Source organism: Eremomyces bilateralis, assembly GCF_010015585.1.
Source record: "Eremomyces bilateralis CBS 781.70 unplaced genomic scaffold P152scaffold_10, whole genome shotgun sequence".
NCBI lineage: Eukaryota > Fungi > Ascomycota > Dothideomycetes > Eremomycetales > Eremomycetaceae > Eremomyces > Eremomyces bilateralis.
The window spans coordinates 244275-261999 of NW_022985076.1; the positions used below are offsets into that span (position 1 = coordinate 244275).

The 17725-nt window shown below is 52.8% G+C and overlaps 7 protein-coding genes across 7 annotated transcripts; 3 read left to right on the forward strand and 4 right to left on the reverse strand.

Annotated features, from left to right (window-relative positions):
• Positions 1 to 831: 831 nt before the first annotated feature.
• On the reverse strand, positions 832 to 2468 carry P152DRAFT_28679 (bacterial bifunctional deaminase-reductase). The gene has a single exon (XM_033674972.1). The coding sequence runs from the start codon at positions 2024 to 2026 to the stop codon at positions 1217 to 1219; it is 810 nt and encodes a 269-aa protein (XP_033533851.1). The 5' UTR covers positions 2027 to 2468; the 3' UTR covers positions 832 to 1216.
• Positions 2273 to 2874, forward strand: P152DRAFT_28669 (uncharacterized protein). Its single transcript, XM_033674971.1, has one exon. The coding sequence runs from the start codon at positions 2519 to 2521 to the stop codon at positions 2837 to 2839; it is 321 nt and encodes a 106-aa protein (XP_033533852.1). The 5' UTR covers positions 2273 to 2518; the 3' UTR covers positions 2840 to 2874.
• Positions 2875 to 2909: 35 nt separating this feature from the next.
• P152DRAFT_473937 (uncharacterized protein) lies at positions 2910 to 4337 on the reverse strand (the record flags this gene model as incomplete). The annotated part of the gene is made up of 1 exon (XM_033681283.1): positions 2910 to 4337. One exon carries the CDS (start codon positions 4335 to 4337, stop codon positions 2910 to 2912), a length of 1428 nt encoding a protein of 475 aa, XP_033533853.1.
• An 897-nt stretch (positions 4338 to 5234) lies between these two features.
• P152DRAFT_397388 (uncharacterized protein) lies at positions 5235 to 5997 on the forward strand (the record flags this gene model as incomplete). Its single annotated transcript, XM_033676407.1, has 2 exons — positions 5235 to 5294; positions 5344 to 5997. The coding sequence occupies 2 exons, from the start codon at positions 5235 to 5237 to the stop codon at positions 5995 to 5997; spliced, it is 714 nt and encodes a 237-aa protein (XP_033533854.1).
• A 246-nt stretch (positions 5998 to 6243) lies between these two features.
• Positions 6244 to 7338, reverse strand: P152DRAFT_397418 (putative Fe-S protein; the record flags this gene model as incomplete). Its single annotated transcript, XM_033676410.1, has 1 exon — positions 6244 to 7338. The coding sequence occupies one exon, from the start codon at positions 7336 to 7338 to the stop codon at positions 6244 to 6246; it is 1095 nt and encodes a 364-aa protein (XP_033533855.1).
• Positions 7339 to 7976: 638 nt separating this feature from the next.
• On the reverse strand, positions 7977 to 14024 carry P152DRAFT_28751 (uncharacterized protein). Its single transcript, XM_033674982.1, has 3 exons — positions 13430 to 14024; positions 8966 to 12938; positions 7977 to 8918 (listed from the first exon to the last, which is right to left on the reverse strand). The coding sequence occupies exons 1-3, from the start codon at positions 13829 to 13831 to the stop codon at positions 8266 to 8268; spliced, it is 5028 nt and encodes a 1675-aa protein (XP_033533856.1). The 5' UTR covers positions 13832 to 14024; the 3' UTR covers positions 7977 to 8265.
• Positions 14025 to 15647: 1623 nt separating this feature from the next.
• Positions 15648 to 16433, forward strand: P152DRAFT_381456 (alpha/beta knot; the record flags this gene model as incomplete). Its single annotated transcript, XM_033675732.1, has 2 exons — positions 15648 to 16167; positions 16231 to 16433. Coding segments are annotated over 2 exons (723 nt in total), but the record flags the coding sequence as incomplete, so codon positions are not given.
• Between the last annotated feature and the right edge of the window lie 1292 nt (positions 16434 to 17725).

A 17725-nucleotide genomic window follows, 5' to 3' on the forward strand; every position in this document is an offset into this window, starting at 1 on the left:
AATGGAGAGCACAGCGGTATGCCTGCAGTTGATGTTGGGATCAGCGCGACGTGCTTTCCATCCGTCTAGACCCGGAAAGAACCACTGAGAGACGAAGAATGAATTCCGACATGTACTCGGACTTTGAATTGACGTGAACGTATACTTCCTCTACTAGGTGTCAGCGCTTTAGCAAGTACCCTTTAGCAAGTAGCGCGGCGCCGGTAACGTAATGTGAGGCATGGAATAGCGCGCAAGACGTCCTATCATGGCATTCTCTGCGGGTCAGTTGGCAAGAATCTCGAACAGTCCGACGGTCAATGAAACTAGCATGGTGTCTGATGCTATCATGCCTCCCGTCCATGAACCTCACGCTCTTCAAGCAAGACAGTCTAGTAACTGAACCGTTCTTGGTCCGGCAGCGCATTCCTAATATCAGCCTCGTCTTACCCGTGGAGAAGAACATAATAAAGGTCCAAACATCGCCAAGTACTTGGCTGTGGAATCTCCATTTAAGCAAACACGAATAAGATGTGCGATCTTCTGAGGGGGTTGAGATGAGGATTGATGTTCAATGTTAGCGAGGAAGATGAGAATGTGGTAATCAGATGAGGTTGGGGCTGTGACCCGATGACCACCACCCCACCCCGTGAACCTCCTGGTTGCATGTGGTGATCGTCCAACATGGTCCGCACTTCGATCATAGTACTTCTATGATATTATAGGTAATTATTGGAGAATGTCCAAGCCACATCGGAGCGTAAAGCTTCCAGCTCGAGCGTCAGCTCGAGCATCCTTTCCATAACAATCTGTAGGGTTTCATCGCATAAGTATCTAGCCGTGCCAGGCCACAGCACGTCCGTGATCCGTCCAGTTTACGGAACTTCCTCGACATATGTTTTTGTTCACATGGACAACACTTGCCATTGTGTGTCACATTACAACATATACGAGCCTTCATCCATGTATATGTCACATCCGACCTTCTTCTCCCTGCCCAATCGCCCAAGTTAAGCCCGTTCCGGGCGACTTGTCAGCCCTGCGAAAGGCCGGATGCATGCTTTAGAAATTGTTTGCTACAACGTTTCAGGTAGCGTAAAGTACTCGTAGGAAGGTACGAGTTGAATCGACTTAGAACAACACTATGCAGACGCCCGTCAATACTCCGTGCTGTGTCCCCAGAAGGGAGGTCTGAAATCGGTTCCCACACACCCACAGAACTTTTCGGTGCGCAGTCCTATCTCTGCTCCAGCCTCCCGCAAACGATCGCATCTTCCCCCAGCGTGATCCATCTGATATCCTTTAGCCGTGCTGCCGGACCCAATCCTCCTCTTTCATCTCTCGTTTTCTCAGGTTGGATTACTAGGCTTCCCCTCCCCAACCACGTCGGCGCAATCGTGACGATCACCGAATTAACCCACTGCGCATTCGCCGGGCTCAACAGGTCGTTAATGACGGTCGCTCCTCCCTCCATCATCACGCTCTTAATCCCTTGCTGTGATAGGCAACGCAATATATCCTCCCAATTGAATGCTTGCGAGGTACCTTTGCGATGATCAGATACATGTAACCGCAAGTATCTCCCACCCAACTCTTGTAACAATTTCACCCGGTCCGCTGGCGGCTGGTTCAACGCCGTGATTATCCACGGCGCCTTCCCTTGCCCGGCTCGTGCAAGGCGCATGACCTTGGAATCCGCACTGAAGTTCCATCGGCCAGAGGGATCCAGGATGATGGGACGTGGTTGGTGTTCCAACGTCGCACCGGCAATTCGGCAGCATAATCCCGGGTCATCTGCGGCGGCGGTGCCGAAGCCAACGAGAATGGCATCGTGCTTCATGCGTAAATAATGGGTCATGGCCTTGGAGCGGGGTCCAGAGAGGATAGTGGGAGCGCCGGGCTGGAGCGAGATGGCAGAGTCGAGGGACGTCGCGTAGGTGAGGGTCGTGTGCATGGAGGAAGTTCCATTAGGAAGATATGGGGAGAGTGGCTGCCTCACATCTTCTTCGACTCGCAAAGTTTCTTGTGTAGGAACCGTTTGAGACATTGTTGGGATCGGTTGATGACAACGTTGAAGCGATGTCGTGGAACAAACGTGGATGGAAGAATGAATGAGTGAATCTCAAACTTATCGCGTATATCCGGTTCGACTTGGAGAGTGCCGTATAGTCATATCAAGCATAAATTCCCCCGCACAATATCGAAATGCAAGCTTACATTTATTTCATCCATTATTAGGTTGTTTAATATACTTGTTTCAAGATTGTATGGATCGAAGTACTGTAGTCTTATGAGTTGTATCGCAACGTCGCTTAATAAGCAAGGGTGGCTAAAGGATCTACACATGAAGGAGAGGATAAGAAGACCGACTGAATCTCCTGGAAACCATCGTATTCTTATGGCTTCCATCGCTGGCAATTCCTCTTCCGTTCCTCCTAAAAACTCCCCGAGCATGATTCCATGAACATAGCAGTCCCCAACCAGAGTGTAGTAGGCTCCCTTCGAGCGCAACACGAACGGGACTCGTGCCCCTCGCAAAATGCAAATCACATCACCGGGCCTCGCAGCGGCGGGGACAAGAGCCGCATATGACTTATTAGTAGCCGCAAACCGCCTCCCTACGGTCGCTTTGGCCATGTTCTGGATGGCGGTGAAATCCTGCCGATGCATTGTCTTTGCAAGCCATACCGACGATTGCCGATCTGTCGTCGCAATACCTCGAGATCAACTTCATATAGAAACATCTTCGGACCCGGCTCCTCCATCCAGTTCGCAAGGCTGCTCGTGTCTCGAAATTGGTCGACTTCGAGTAGAGTCGCGAGTGCTGAGTCCATCCGTTCGCCCGTGGGGTATTGCGTGAGACGTTCCTTGAAGGTGGATAATTCGGCCACGACGTTGGCTAAGTGCATCGCGTTTGACGCTGCGTTGATTTACCCCGTAGACGCGCTCCCAACGATCAGGATTTTCTGAAGAATGGCGCCCTCTGTTACGAGCTCAGTATTGTTGGTTGAGAGCTTCATCTCGCAGTCCGGCGCCGATTTTCTAGGCGTTTCTTGATCCCTCCTCTTTAAATGGCCGAATGCATCGAAATACCACCTGGTCATCATGCTCATCGTGTGCCCTATGTTGGTCCTGATGGGGCACTGCTCCCAGTCGGGGACCCAGGACAGACAATCAGCTGTGGTAAGATCGGACCTTGCCGCCTCATACAAGAGATTATCGCCTTCATGACGAGCAATGAAATACTTCGCCAGCCGGAGATATACATTTACCTTGAATTCAACGCTTTGCAGATTTCCCATCTCATACTCCACAGGGAATCTCTCCCTGGTCAGGCCAAGGAGAGCATAGATCTTGTCGACGGCTAAAGTGGCTCGACCAGTCCTACAGCCTTGCATGAGTAGCAAAAGGCTTTTGCCGTCCTTACCCTCCATCCTATCGTTGCGTAGGGTGTTGACGGAAGATAACTGGGTCATTCCTTTATATATCTCTAGCTTCGTTGGCTCATTCGCGAAATCATCCCAGCGTACCTTGGATTCCCGAAAGGCTTCGAGAAGGGCCTGGAAAGTGGTGAGTAGACAGAGGTCTTGACCACAAACCATCACGACCTCTGTAGAAACGGCCATTTCTTGGACTATCCATATCCTCTGGAAGAACGGTCGTGCTAGTAGCGATGCAATGGCTGTGAGGATGCGTGTGCGGTATGGTTGGAATGGACCGAACAACTTCTCGTCTGGTGATGCACAGGCATGGACACAGTCCAAAAACAATTTTGATTTCCGAAGCTGGATAGCCCACTGCATAAATTTGGAGTCGTCCACTGCCAAGTAATACGTCTTCCGTACTTCGGCGGCTAGGTCGGTGGATCTGAGTCTTGTTCGGAAGTCGTGCGCAATCGCTGCGCTTGCATTGTGGAAATACACAAAGGCCAAATGGCTATCATCCCCTGGCTCTCTGGGATATGCCAAAGTACGTTTCGCTGACTGGTAAATGTGTCTCATTCCGGCCACCTGCACTTCTTTCTCCTCCTTATCATCCTGGTAGATACAGAGAGCATCAATCCAGAACAGAGCCGACGATGTAATCTCCCGCTTCTGCCGTAATATTAGAAAACCCAGAGCGGAGACAAGATTCGTCCCTCCCCAGAGAAAGCTACCATCTCCGCACGCGATGCGCTGTCTATCAGGGTTGGGGCCCCAGACGTACGACAGTGTTTCGAAGGGTCCTTTCGCTGTATCCGATCGAGTGTGGATGATAGTAACCTCCGGAGTAATCGTGGACGGCGTGAATGATATGTCCGGAAGTCGGACGAGGCGAATTTCACCTTCAGTTAGCGGGCGGTATCGATAAACAGGCATTCTCTTTCTTGGACTATCTGTACTTCGATAGATGAAAGGGGCGTAAAAGGCGGTTAGTTGACTTAGAAGGCGAAATAGGAAGTAAAATCTGGAGAACAAGGCATTCCAAGTCCTCACTTGATCGCTTTTTTTGGCGTTGCGAGTTGACGCCCTTTCATGCCATAATGAGGCTGTGTTTGACAGGAAATCCGATGCTACCATTGGATACAGACGCAGGCAGCCACCAAGTTGATGATATTGGCCGAGGGTGCAGTCTCCATCGTCGGCACTACAGTAGGTGATGATACGCATAGAAAATAGTACAGTCCCGGTAGGCCGACTCTGGTTAATATCTAAAGAAACCCATAGATGTATAAAGCAGCATTTTAACGCAGGGAAAAGAGATTGTGTAGAAAGAAGGACATCAATCAGAGAAGGTTGCGTTGGTATGTAGCAACGTATTAGTACGAGTAGGTATCCGCTTACAAGCTTTAGAAGTGGTAACTTACACTTTGGACTTACCCATAAAACAATAGTATGAAATTCAGGGAAACTAAAGTCAAAATCATAAAGTCTGCTTGGTCTTGGGGTCAGGTAGGAAATACATCGATGTTGAGCAGCTTTCAGGAGATAATTCAAGCTAACTTAACCACTTCGGGATTAAAATACCACGCTACTTTCAGAACAGCCCCAGCATTGCGTCGTGTTGTTCATCTTGTTCATCATAGGCAACGTTAAGGTACCTCTTACTTACAAGAAACGTCGACGATCTCAAATGACTCAAATGCACGCTTCTGTAGCCAATTGCGGCTTTAGTGAGCACTTTCTCAATTGTTGAAACATGGGCGAACTATAGAGTACTGGAAAGACGAGAACCTGACTGCTTGTTGAGCTCGATACAAGGCATCCTCGTCCGCGATGTCTCTGACTCTAAAGATTGGATCGCTTGCCATTCGAACCTTCGCCAAGCCGGTTGCCGTACGTACAAACCCACATGTATCTGCCCGGAAACTAACGCGTGATCTAGAACTACATCAAGAGAAATGCCCACGAGCACGACCGATTCCGCAGGGGCTGCATCTCCTTCGCCCAACGCCTCCACCGCATCGACATGCGCCTCCGCCTCGGCCTCCTCCAGGACCCTGCCGTCATCGAACGCCAGATCCAGCGCGAGATCAAGGACGCCGAGGCGAAGCGACTCGCGCTCCAGAACATGCCGACGGTCAAGACCGAATCGGAAACGCTCGTGTCCGAGGAGATAGCGAAGCGGGAGCGCCAGGGGATACGGGAGAAGGTGCGGTCGGAGAAGCATATACCGCGGATCCGGCCGCTGTCGGAGGCGAAGGCGATAGAAACAGGGGCGAATTTCATGAGCGAGGCGTTCATGTTCCTGGTCGCGGGAGCGATCATCGTGTTCGAGTCGTGGAGGAGCCGAAGGAAGGAGTTGAATAGAAGAGATATGGTCGCGGATCGGTTGGAGGCTTTGGAGGCGGAGAAAACTGAATTGCAGAGCAAGATCGAGCAGTTGGAGGCGGTGGTATTAGGGAAGAAGGCGGCCGTTCCGTCATCGCAGGCGGACGACACGGGAGCAGCCATGACACAGGCGGTCGGTAAGGAGCCTAGGTCGATATTGGCTTCCCTCCCGGATATTCGGAAGGTCTTCTCTAAACGAGATACTTAAAACCTCTTTCCGCGGTTTAGCTCTGGCGATTGGATCCGAACGCTCGAATGCCATTGTGTATATCACGAATCTTCTCTTGATGGTACTGGTTTTTGATTGGGACGGTGTATTTATTTGGGAACTCATCTCAGCGAAGATGCTACGAAACGGAAAAGAGACAACGTATAGATATGTAGACTATTGTCCTGAAATATCAGGCCTGCCATTTGATGGCAACATGATCTACGGAGGATAAATCCGCCCGACTCACTTCATCCCTGAAATGTACCTATGCTGCGTCGTCACCGCCGTGACGTTGAACGTCATCCCAACGCTGATCTCCGTCGGCTCCTTTCTCGGGATACAATGCATCCCAAACGCAGGCTTGAAAGTGAATCCATGATCGATCCGTCGGAACTCCATCATCAAGTCCCACGGCTGCTTGGGATGCTCCTCGGCCGTATCCGGATCCACGTTCGGCACTCTGCACCTCAAGCAACGAGAGATGACTTGCATATCGAGCGTATCCTTGCTCTCGCTCTTTTCCGCGCCGGTAATCCGGACCTCGCTCCAGATATCCTCGCTCCACGCGTCGCCGCCTTCGACGATGATATTCGGCCGGAACCGCTCCATCACCAACGTCAGATCCTCTCCCTCCTCTTCCAGCCGCGCGTTCAGATCTTTCAAGCTCGCTTCCGACGTGACCATCACCGGCATGATATCCGGGTACGCGATGTACTCTTCCCGCCCGATGATCTCCGGGTTACCGTTCCCTCGGAGCACGCGCTTCTCGGGGCCTTTTCTCACTAGGAGGACCTCGCGACCGAACAACTCGGTGAGGGGCGCGGTCATGCTAGCGGGATACGCCCAGCCGTCCGTGGTGGTTTTCCAGATGATGGTGGGGACCAGTTCGGTGTTCTGCTTCAGCCATTTCTCCGACGGGTGGGCGGCGATGCGGATCGTGACATCGGGTGGGTTCGGGAGAACTTTCGACGGACGGACGGTGACCACCAGCTCATCCGACTTCGCGTCGTAGACGGGGGTGATGAGCGTCATTTTTGCCATTTCCCGGATGGTAAGGAATTTCTTGGTCGCTGCGTCCACGAACATCCATTGACGGTCGAGCTCCAGGCCGGTCTTCAGCATCTTGGACTTCTCAAGGCGGATTCCACGACATGATTTGATGGGATAGGTGTACAGTCCCGTTATCTTGGTGGGTGGCGGCAGTGGAATCTCTGTATTTGGTGCGGGGGTCTGGGGAGTCCGCGTCTCGAAGAAGTAAATGAGAAGAGGGACCGTCGTGAATAAGAAGGCAAACAAGGTAGTGAATAGTCCCCCGACGGTGATTTCGAACTCCTCCATGTTGAAGAGTTGGTCGAACATTTCGATTCCGTCGTCCACCGTGTCTGAGTACCAAAAAGATCGAATGCGCAACCAAAAGCTTAGCGGGTGTGATGATGATGGCTTATACCATTCACTCTCTGTTCCGTAGTCTGGGTCTCGTACCGGATTAAACAGTAGATATCCCTTTTCTATGTTCTTGAAAAGAAGACTGTGAGATGCATCTGATGTACGTATCAGGTTTGCAGCTTGATGACTTTGACGTCCAATATCACTTGCCTAATCCGGAAAGGCTGATATCATAAATCTGCTGGAACGTCTCCGCTCGAGATCTACGGGGAATTTTTCACCTGCAATTGCACTTAACCGTAAGGAGAGCGTGGAATCTGCATATAAACTAGACCGTTGGTCCCTTACCTAGGCACATAAGCATTGGTTAAATAGTTCGCAGGATGAAAAAAGGCCCAGACTCGCCTGAAGCAGTAAGCAGGGCAAACCCCACGGGTCCCGATTACAGACGCTTATGAATCCCGGAAATCAATTGTATGATACAGGATCCAATACGAACTCACAAAACCATTCCGAAGGGCGAAATAATGTAGCGGCATTCACGTGAGTAATACGGTGGTCGTACCAATCGGCATGCGAAAAGGTCAAGGCAATAGCCTTCTCATTGTTTAGTGGGTATGCGAATATCGGAACTGGAAGATGCTACTCTAAATAGTACTCCGGAATCCATGCTATTCTTCCATGATTTTTGGGTCGAAGCGATTCGTCCCTGTCGCCGCATGGGCGCTTCAACTCTTTCTTCCACTGCGGAAAGAGTGCTGTGACGCCGTGAAACGCCGTCAGAGGTCCGAAACCATGACCTTAGACTCCACGCGTTCCATTAGCTTCTTCCTCCGTAGAGGTGCTCATTGCGCGCATGTGTCGATCATCCATCCTCTCTCATTGATACCCCACCCCCTGCATAGCATTCGCCAACCTCTCCTCCATGGTCTGCGGCCGACTCTGTGGCGGCCGTGACCCTTGCTGCGTACTTTGCGGTTGGTACGAATAGGGCAGAGCGTTCAAGCCACCCAGGCCACCATGCTGCGCTTGATTGATCAACATATTAGCCGCCTGCAGTCCGCGTGCGACCGCGGGGTTGTTCGATATCACCTGGCCCGACACCGCGTGATGAGCGGTTTGTCTCGCTTGATTCGCCGCGCCGTCCCGTCCGGGAACAGCGATGCCCATTTTATTCTCTCGCTCTTTCTTCTTCCGCTGGACCAAGTGGCCTTTCACACCACGGAGATACTTGATGGCCGCGTCTACGAGCTCTTGGTCCTCGTTGCTCATCTGCAGGCAAGCTATCATTTCACGAACTTGGGTTTCGGAGTTGATATGCGGACATGTTCGACCTTGGCCATAGTGAGCGAGGCCGCAGAGCGGACAGTGTTCCACACCAGCGACTTTCAACGGACAAGATCCGACGGCATGTACCTGTGAACAAGCAGGACAGGCGCGTTGTTTTGGTAGCGGCTTGTGAGGATTTGTGGGGTCGGGGATCGGCGGAGCGAGGAGCCTCGCTTTGGGAACTCGCACGCGTTTGAATGGAGCTGCCGAGGATTAACAGAGTTCCAAGTGGTGGAAACAAGATACTCACCAGAATTCGATCCATACTTGACCCTCCCATTTCCGCCTGAAAGTTCCTGTGCCTGGGACTTAAGAACAGAGGGAGGCGCAGCCCCTGGAAACGCTCTGACATCGGGTCCAGTATCAGGTTCAGCAGTCGCTCCAGCAAAAGCAAGTCCCCCCTTTGGATCTGCCACAAACCTCTCTACCAACTCACCAGGCTGAAGAGGTACAGTCGGTTCTTCTTCACTCTCCTCTTCTTCCGCGCCCTCGTCTTGAAAGTCCGTGTCGCTGTCGGCACTGTCGGCATCACGCATGCGGCGGTTGCGTTTTTTGATCGGCGGGAGATCTTTATCTCCAACGACTTCCGCATCAAGATGATTGCCTCCGGAATAGTCAACTACCGCTTTGGTCCGCCTTCCACGCCCCAGCAACTGTTCTCGAGCACGAGCTTCCTCGGCAGCCATGCGTTCACGCTCACTAAGGATCTTGGTCCACACGGTAGGGTCCGGTTCATCATCGGACTTGTCGTCCAGGGTATCCTGTAACCCGTCGTTCTCCCAGACTCGCGCGAAGCTGAATTGCGTGTCGGCCGATTGATTGGCTCCGGTCTTCGTGCTTTCGATCATCGACCGATCGAGCAGCTTCTCGATGGCGGTATCATCGTACTTGATCTCCACTTCCTCATTTTTCTCGTCGGAAAACAATTCGGCGGCACCGTGCCTCAAGATAGAGGCCACATCACGGTCCTCGAGGTCATCGGCGTCAAGTGTACCGACGATGACGTGCTCCAACGCCATCTTCTTCCGGCCGATGGAGAGGATCTTTTCCTCTGGCGAGGCACGGGTCATCATCTGGAAGCAGACGACCTTGTGAGTCTGACCGATGCGATGAGCTCGCGAAATGGCCTGGAGGTCTTGATGGGGGTTGAAGTCCGGGTCAAGAAGGATGACAGTGTCAGCCGTGGCAAGATTGATTCCGACACCACCTGCCCGAGTTGAAAGAAGGAATGCAAAGTACGGAGAATCCGGCGCGTTGAACTGATCGATTCGTTTCTGTTTCTCCATTGCGGAGATCGTTCCATCAAGGCGGCGATGAAGTAAGCCCAGACCATCAAGGAAGTCTTCCGCGATGCTCAACATATCCAAGAATTGGCTGAAGATGAGACAACGGTGCCCACGCTCTTTGAGCTTCGGAAGGATCATCTCAAGCCACTGGAGCTTTGCAGAAGCCTCGACAAGATTGCGATGCAGCACGATAGAGGATTCATTGCGCTCCTCAATCTCTTGATTATAGACGAAGGGATGGCACAATACTTTTCGAAGCTGCATCAGCACGTTGTTCAGGTTCGCACGATCATTCTTGTGTACCGTCTGGCGGTTAACCAGGGTCTTGAGCAACTCGGGCTTTTGGGCCAGGATCGACTTGCAAACCTTTTTCTGAAGGAAGCTCATTGTAATCGGGACAATGACATGACCCAACGGAGGAAGAATGTCGCTAAGAGCTTGCACCTTGGTCCTGCGGAGGATGTAAGGCCGAATCAGTTCATGCAGCTCTTTAATGCGTTCGTTCGTAAGATCCTCAAAGTGCGCGTCCAGGCTCCCGGCGTGGTTCTGATCATCGAGGAATTGAAGGAGATTGAACAGCTCGCGGGCGTTGTTCTGCAGCGGCGTGCCGGTCATAAGGATGCGGAAGGCAATCTTGAAGCTTTTCAATGCGGTATACAGTCGTCCAGAATCATTCTTAAGCCGCTGACCTTCGTCCACGATAAGTCCTTGCCACGGCACGCCTCTCAAAGGAGCTCGAGCGTCGTCGTCGGAAACCGCATCGTATGAAGTGACGACAATGTGCGCCTTCAGATCCTTGCTCTTATCCGGGTAGAGTTCATACTCCTTAGATAGCATACGAGCAGCCGCAGTGCCGTAGTAAGTGACGACTTTAAGATTCGGTGCCCATTTTTGGATCTCGCGACGCCAGTTCGGACAGGTTGAATTTGGAACGACCACAAGGAAAGGCCAGCAGTGATACTCGTGCACCATATGCGCAAGGAAACCAATGATTTGAATCGTTTTTCCCAGACCCATCTCGTCGGCCAAAATCCCGTTCGCTTGCTGATGCCATCGGTAGTAGATCCAATTCAAACCTTCCAACTGATAATCCATCATCTTCATGTCTTTCTCGAGGTCACCAAAGTTGGGCGGTTGCTTCTTCAGCTCAAGCTTGATGAACTGTTGTGCGCGGGCCTTTTCCAAACGACCTCTGAGTGGGCCGCTCTTGGGGATCCGGATATACCTCCCCACAACCCAATCTTTATACGCAGTCTTAAAATCATCCCATCGTTCCCCGTCTTCGGTGGTGGGGACGGTTTCCCAGACTGCTTCTTCGTAAGGTAGACCCTTGTACTTGATCAGAGCCTTGTCGACTTCTTTCATGCGAGCAATGTCGACCTGTTCGGTTTGGACGTCAACGTAATTCGTATACTTCACACTTAAAACAATGTCAATCCGGAGGAAGTCTTCCGGGATAGCATCCTCAGTCCTCATCTTTGGGCCAGTGTCTTTGGTCGTAAATGCGCGCCGCATTGCAGGGGCAGTCACTCCCCAGGTCCAGCCACCAGGCATCCATTTGGCACGGAAGTAAGAGAGCTTCTCCCACTTGACCAAGTATTCTAGCTCCTCCTGATACATTTCACTCGCTCCAATGCCCTGCACATACGTATCTGGATCGATGGGTCGCCATGCGATCATCCCAGAAACTTTCGCGGGCATCGTGGAGCAGTCCTGACATTTGAAGTCCCGCGAGTATTCGTAGAATCGAGTCTGGGCAAGTTCATAGACATCTTGAGCATCTACCGACATCTGGACCGCGTTTCGAGGTGTCAGATGATGGAAATGGAAGGCCAGCCAACAGTGTGTGCAGCGGAAGAGCACGCAATCGACGTTGTTAATCAGCTTCGTGTCGACATCAATGATCGGATCATCTCCGAAATTCTCTTGGCGTTCCTTCTGCTCTTGTTGTGTGGACTTGCGTTCACGGAAGGGTGCGCAAGCCGGACCGGTCTCCTTGCAAATTTGACATTGGCCGTGATCGGGAGCGGTGTGGTCTTTCTTGCGGGCCACATTCACACACCGACGACATTGTAAGACAAAGTTGTCAGGAGCAACTTTGGAAACAATGTGTTCTCTGCCGGTCCGATGACCAATGCACTGCGGATGGTAGGCAAGGACACAACCTTGGCAAAAGATCAATTGTCCACCAGGCAGGCCACAGCTATCGCAATACTGGCAGTGTCGTTTGCGGAACTCATTCGTCGTGGGCAAGTCCTGGTAGATCTCCTTGGTGACCTGAACTTTCGGCGCTGCCTTTTCGTTGCCGGAATCGTCTCGGTAGATGTCTTCAACATCGATTTTTTGCATGTCCTCTTGATGGCGGTTTGCACGACCAGATCGCCGGGTAGGACCGTCATTGCAGCGTCCCTTGCGCTTCTTCGATAGTAGAACATCAGAGCGCAAGAGATTGAACGCGTTGTTGCTACCGTCCTCACCCTCGTCGTCCGAATCTTTCCGGCGCAAAGAATACCGTTCGCTTCGCCTGGTGATATTGCCGTTACGTGTAGTCTTCTTCTGTACCTTGCGTATCTTGCGTTTGCTACGCCGCGGGCGCCCGTAGTCATCCTCATCCACATTGCTAGGGCTCCCCTCAGTCTCATCTTCGCTCACTGGGTAATGGATACCGTCAGATTCCGAACTGTCATCTCGATGGCGTCGCTGGTTTCCGGTCACTCTTCGGCGTTTGGAGGTATGACGCCCTGCAAAGCGACTGCTGGGGCCTTCGCCGTCTGAAAACTCCACATCCACCCAATCAACGTAGCCCTCTCGCATGGTTGATTTCCGTGTCTGTCTCGGTTGAGCCATCTCGCTGTCGTCACTCTCGGGTTCGTCTGCTTGAAATCTGTGAAGTGCCGCTCTACCGTTGGTGAGCTTCAGCAGATTGTCAAAGATGACCTTTAGCTCTAATGATTAGTGACTGATATCGTTTGTATGTTGCAGAAAGCTGGGTTTAAACCGCGATTTAAGTGGGGTCGGATTGAGACAGGTGAAGAGGAAGCAAGACAGTAAGTGAGGGATGAGTATATCTAGGGGTGAGATATGTCACCTTGCGATGGTTAGGCAGAAGTGGCTGAAAAGAAATCGAGTAAGGCGTATTATTAGAGGAAGATGTTGAGGTCACAGGGCTGATGCGACTTCTAAAATGCGCCTGGTAGGTTCATCTCATGGCCAAGTCGCCTCCCCTGACGCGCTCGAGGTGAGAAGTCACTTTAAGCAGCAGGACTTAGAGAACAGTCCGAGGAAATTAAAGAGCGCGTGAGTAGACTGGTAAGAAATCGAGAGAATTGAGTGTGAGGAGTAGAGGGGGGAACCGAGACCACGACAGAGAAGTGTCAAAGAGTGTAAGGAAACCGATGAAGAGACCGGGCAGAAGGAATCGGACTTACCATCTGTTCCCGTCCATACGCGAATCGAATGTTATAAGACAGTCCACCGTCGATGTCGTCCACTTCATCGAGTACCCTTCGTACAACCATCTCGTCCGGATCATCATGATATACTCCCTTCCCCTTGAACGGAGGAATGACCACTCCTACAAACGCACTAGACACGACGGCCAAGTCTTCTTCATCGGCATCCTTCTTGTCGACATCATCGATATCCATACCATCCTCAAATCCAAGTCGATTTGAAGGCGGCGAGCTCTCCTCACCCTCGGCCACGAACAGTTGCCCGGGTGGCGAATGAACGACTTTCTGCTTCTCGGGTCGGGGAGCGTCATGTTGAAAGGACGCGAGGGCGGTGTTCGCGTCCAAAGACCCTTCTTCGGAGGAGTCGCGTTCAGACATAGTGGAATCAGAATACTACAAAAGGACTTTGAGATCAAAGGTCGGTCGTGGAGAGCGAGGTGTGGTGTCTATCAAGCCATCGATGTGTGGATGGTGCGGTGGATAGCGGTGGAGGCATAGTGAAAGTATGAGGAACCTGCCAACACCAAAAGAAGTGGGAAGTGAAAATGAAGTGTAGTTAAGAAATGAAAGTGAGAAATGCCCAAGTTCCGGCCAAGTTCCGAAGTACCTCCAATTCCGGTATTAATGAAGCTCCCCAGGACGCGATTCACACCCGACTCAAACGACGCGTTTTGGAACAGGTCACGTGCCACATGAAATGATAGGTCACGGAACTATCATGTGGCCCCGTATTCCACCACTTGACACTTGTTGGTTGTGCAGTTCTAATTATTATCATTATCGTTCAAATTTCTATGTTCATGCCTGTTACAAACGTTACTTATTAAGGTATTGTGAAGAAATGTGGATATGAAGGTGCTAGATGCCATGGCCAGACATACACGACGACTTATAGTTGTCACAGAATATCTGTGTTTCTTGGCGTTTCCCCACGGCTTCATTCCGTATTCGATTCTATCCCTATTCTTTCCCTCTTTAGGGAGTAGATCACCATTGTAAACCATATAAAATAGCTGCAGGAACAGCCTGTTTTCGTAGGATCCGGCTCTTCAGGGTCAAGTTCAATCTATCTACGCTCTTTTGGAATCTAACGGGGTTTTCCCACCGTGTCTCTGCATTAATCACCTGATTGAGCGAAACTGCTATTTATCTCACAATAGTTAACTAAGTTAACTTAACTTAGTTAGTTAGTGGCTATTAGTTAACTATCATGAACACTGAACGCGCTAAAAGGCACGAGACGCGTCGGTTCACATGGAAGCCACGTAACCCCGTGATCCATCGATTTGATACCATATCACGTGACATCGTCGACTCTGGTGATCTAGTCCAGAGCTTGGTGGTTGTCCGATCTTTTTCTTCGATACAAGATTTATGAACCGTACATATAAATCTAGTCGTTTTCTCTCGAAGAAATGGCGCGCTGCATCCCCCGAACTGAGCGATGAGGTTGGTGTTGTGCCGTACCATACGGCCCCGACAATTGCAGAACGCATCATGGACTCGCCGCAAGTCCACCATCGCTGCCATCAAAAGCGGAGTATGGAAAGAGAATGTTGACGAGAAGGGGGATTCGTTTCGTTCCCGACGACATTTCATAGAGCGGGGGCCTGATGAAAGAAGACGAAGCGACGATGGGAACAGCTCCCGGTTTCGTCCATCTCCCAGAGATCGCGATGAACCTCCTCAAGGAAGGCGAGGCGACGATAGAAGGGCCTCCCGATTTCGATCATCTCCCAGACATCGCGATGAACCTAGTGAAGGCCGACAAGGCGACGATAGATATACCTCCCGACTTCGATCATCTTCCAGACGTGGCGATGAACCTGCTACAAAACGGCGAGACGATAACGGAGCCCCGTCTCGATTTGGACTGCCTTCTAGGCACCACGATGAACCTACTGAAGGACGGCGAGACGATAGCCACACCTCCCGATTTCGATCATCTCGTGGCCGTCACGATGAACCTCCCGATGTCCTCCCCCACAGGTCTGCGACCTCCCAATTCCTCTTTGGCACATCCACCGTCGTCGCGGCCCTCCGTGCGAAACGCCGGCAGCTCTACCAATTATATATCGTCCACGACAAGATGCCGAAAGACGACTCGTCCCTGACCGCCGACGACATCCTGAAGCTGGCATCTAACGCCCGTTGCCCATATCGGATCGTGGAACGCGACTGGTTACCCCTTTTCGACCGCGTGAGCGAAGCCCGACCACACAACGGCCTCATCCTCGAGGCATCCCCTCTCCCCACACCCCCCGTATCCGCTCTCCTCCCCGTCGACCAACGCGCCACCCAAATCGACGCCGCCTCTCCTTCCCTCACCACCACCCCCTCCCCCTCACTCACCATCCCCCTCCCCCGCCATCACCACGCTTTCCGCTCTCCCTTCCCCTTCCTCCCCCTCTTCGACACCGTCCTCAACCCAGGCAACCTCGGCTCCCTCCTCCGCTCTGTCCACTTCCTCGGCCTCCCCTCCGTCCTCCTCTCCACCCGCACCTGCGCCCCCCTCAATGCCTCCACCCTCAAAGCTGCCTCCGGCGCCGCCGACGCCCTGCGCATCCTCGCCGTCTCCGAGCCTGCCCGCTTCCTCGACGAGAGCATCCGCAACGGCTGGCGCGTCTACGGTGCCGCGAGCCCCGAGGCCGCAGCCAACATTGGCGAGGCGATGGGATGGCGGTCGTCGTCGACTCGCGAGAAGCATCGGAGGGGTCCGGAGCTCCCAGGCTCGACGGTCGTGTTCTCCGCGCGCTGGGAAGGCGGCGTGGCGCCAGCGAAGCCGTTGTTCGAGATGTCACCGCATCCTCTGGGAAAGAGCCCGGTGATTTTGCTGATAGGTGGGGAAGGGAAGGGGCTGCGGCCAGCGCTTCTGAAGCGGTGTCAGGGGTTTCTTGGGATTACGAAGGGGAGGAAGGTGGGTGGAGATGTGGGGGTGGATAGTTTGGGGGTGGCGGTGGCAGGGGCGGTGGTGATGGAAGGGATGTATGGTTCGTGGTTGTATGGGAGGGGGAGAAGGGAGGGGAAAGGGGTGGAGGAGGCGGATGAAGAGGAGGAGGATGGAGAGGGAAAGGAGATGGAGATAGAAGAGGTGGAGGAGACGGTTGAGGTGGGAGGTGGAGAGGGAGAGCAAGTTGTTGAAGAAGAGAGACGGCGGGAATTGCTCACCGAGCACGGAGAAGACGATCCCGAAGAAAAGGCCAAGCAAGAAAGTCGACTGTGGTAATATATTTATCTGATTATAACCATAATCAATTCAATGCTGCCACTATGTCCATCACGCTATGCATAAATGTAAAAGGGAGCCGTCCATGTATACTTCCAACCCGTAACATCGGGGTCCGATCCATGCTATGCAATGCTATTCCTTCTCAACGAAAAGTACAACCTATCCTCATAACTATCGTAGCCGTGCTTTTCATCTCCTTTCCGCGACCTCTCATCTCCGCCTATCTCCTCCCTCTCCAGCTCACATCCACCCCCCCTCCCCCGTCCCTGGCACCCTCCCCCCCGGCCCCGGCGGCCCACCCTGCTGCGCCAAATAACTCGACCCATACGCCTGCGGCGCCATCTGCACCTGCTGCTGCAAATGCCGAATCTTATTCGGATCCGACTGCCCACTCCCCGGAGAAATCGGCGACACCGGCGCCATCGGGGACATCGGTCTCGGGGACATCGGTCTCGGCGCCATCCCAGGTCCCATAGCATGCAGCTGCTGTGGTGACGTAGGTCCAGGATGATATCCCCCACCCCCACCACCCATCTGCCCCGCGCTATTCTGTCGTGCATATCCCGGCCGCGTCGCCACGCCCGGCGGCGCGTGTCCTTGCCGGCTGCTCGATCGATACATGCCGTACGCCTGATTCGCGCCCATCATATGTGGTCGTTGCTGATAGCCCGGGTGTGTCGGTCCCGGCCCCTGGCCCGGTCCTGCTTGTTGCGGATAATACCCCGAAGGAGCTGGATACATCTGCAGCGGCCTCTGCCCATGCGCTGGACCTTGACCAGGCGGATGTACCCCCTGATGATCACGATATAGAGACGGCGATCCCGCCTCCATCCTCGGGTTCCCCCCAGCCCCCACCACTGCCATCTGCATCATCCGCCCCCTCTCCACCGCCGCGTTCGCCCGCTCCTGCTCCCGCCCCGCAATCACATTCACCAGCCCAGGACTACCCCCAAGCGCGACATTCGGCCCTGGGCTGCTGGCACGGGGATTCGCCCCTGGACTCCCCCCAACCCCCAGACTCAACGAGCTCGGATTACGCTCAT

Bases quoted from the DNA above. Each gene is read 5' to 3' on its own strand.
- P152DRAFT_28679 (XM_033674972.1), bottom strand. From the start codon at position 2,026: ATGTCTCAAACGGTTCCTACACAAGAAACTTTGCGAGTCGAAGAAGAT.
- P152DRAFT_28669 (XM_033674971.1), top strand. From the start codon at position 2,519: ATGCAAATCACATCACCGGGCCTCGCAGCGGCGGGGACAAGAGCCGCA.
- P152DRAFT_28751 (XM_033674982.1), bottom strand. From the start codon at position 13,831: ATGTCTGAACGCGACTCCTCCGAAGAAGGGTCTTTGGACGCGAACACC. The intron at 12,939-13,429 runs GTAAGTCCGATT...TTAGAGCTAAAG, and splicing joins CGTATGGACGGGAACAGATG to GTCATCTTTGACAATCTGCT. The intron at 8,919-8,965 runs GTGAGTATCTTG...AATCCTCGGCAG, and splicing joins CAAGTATGGATCGAATTCTG to CTCCATTCAAACGCGTGCGA.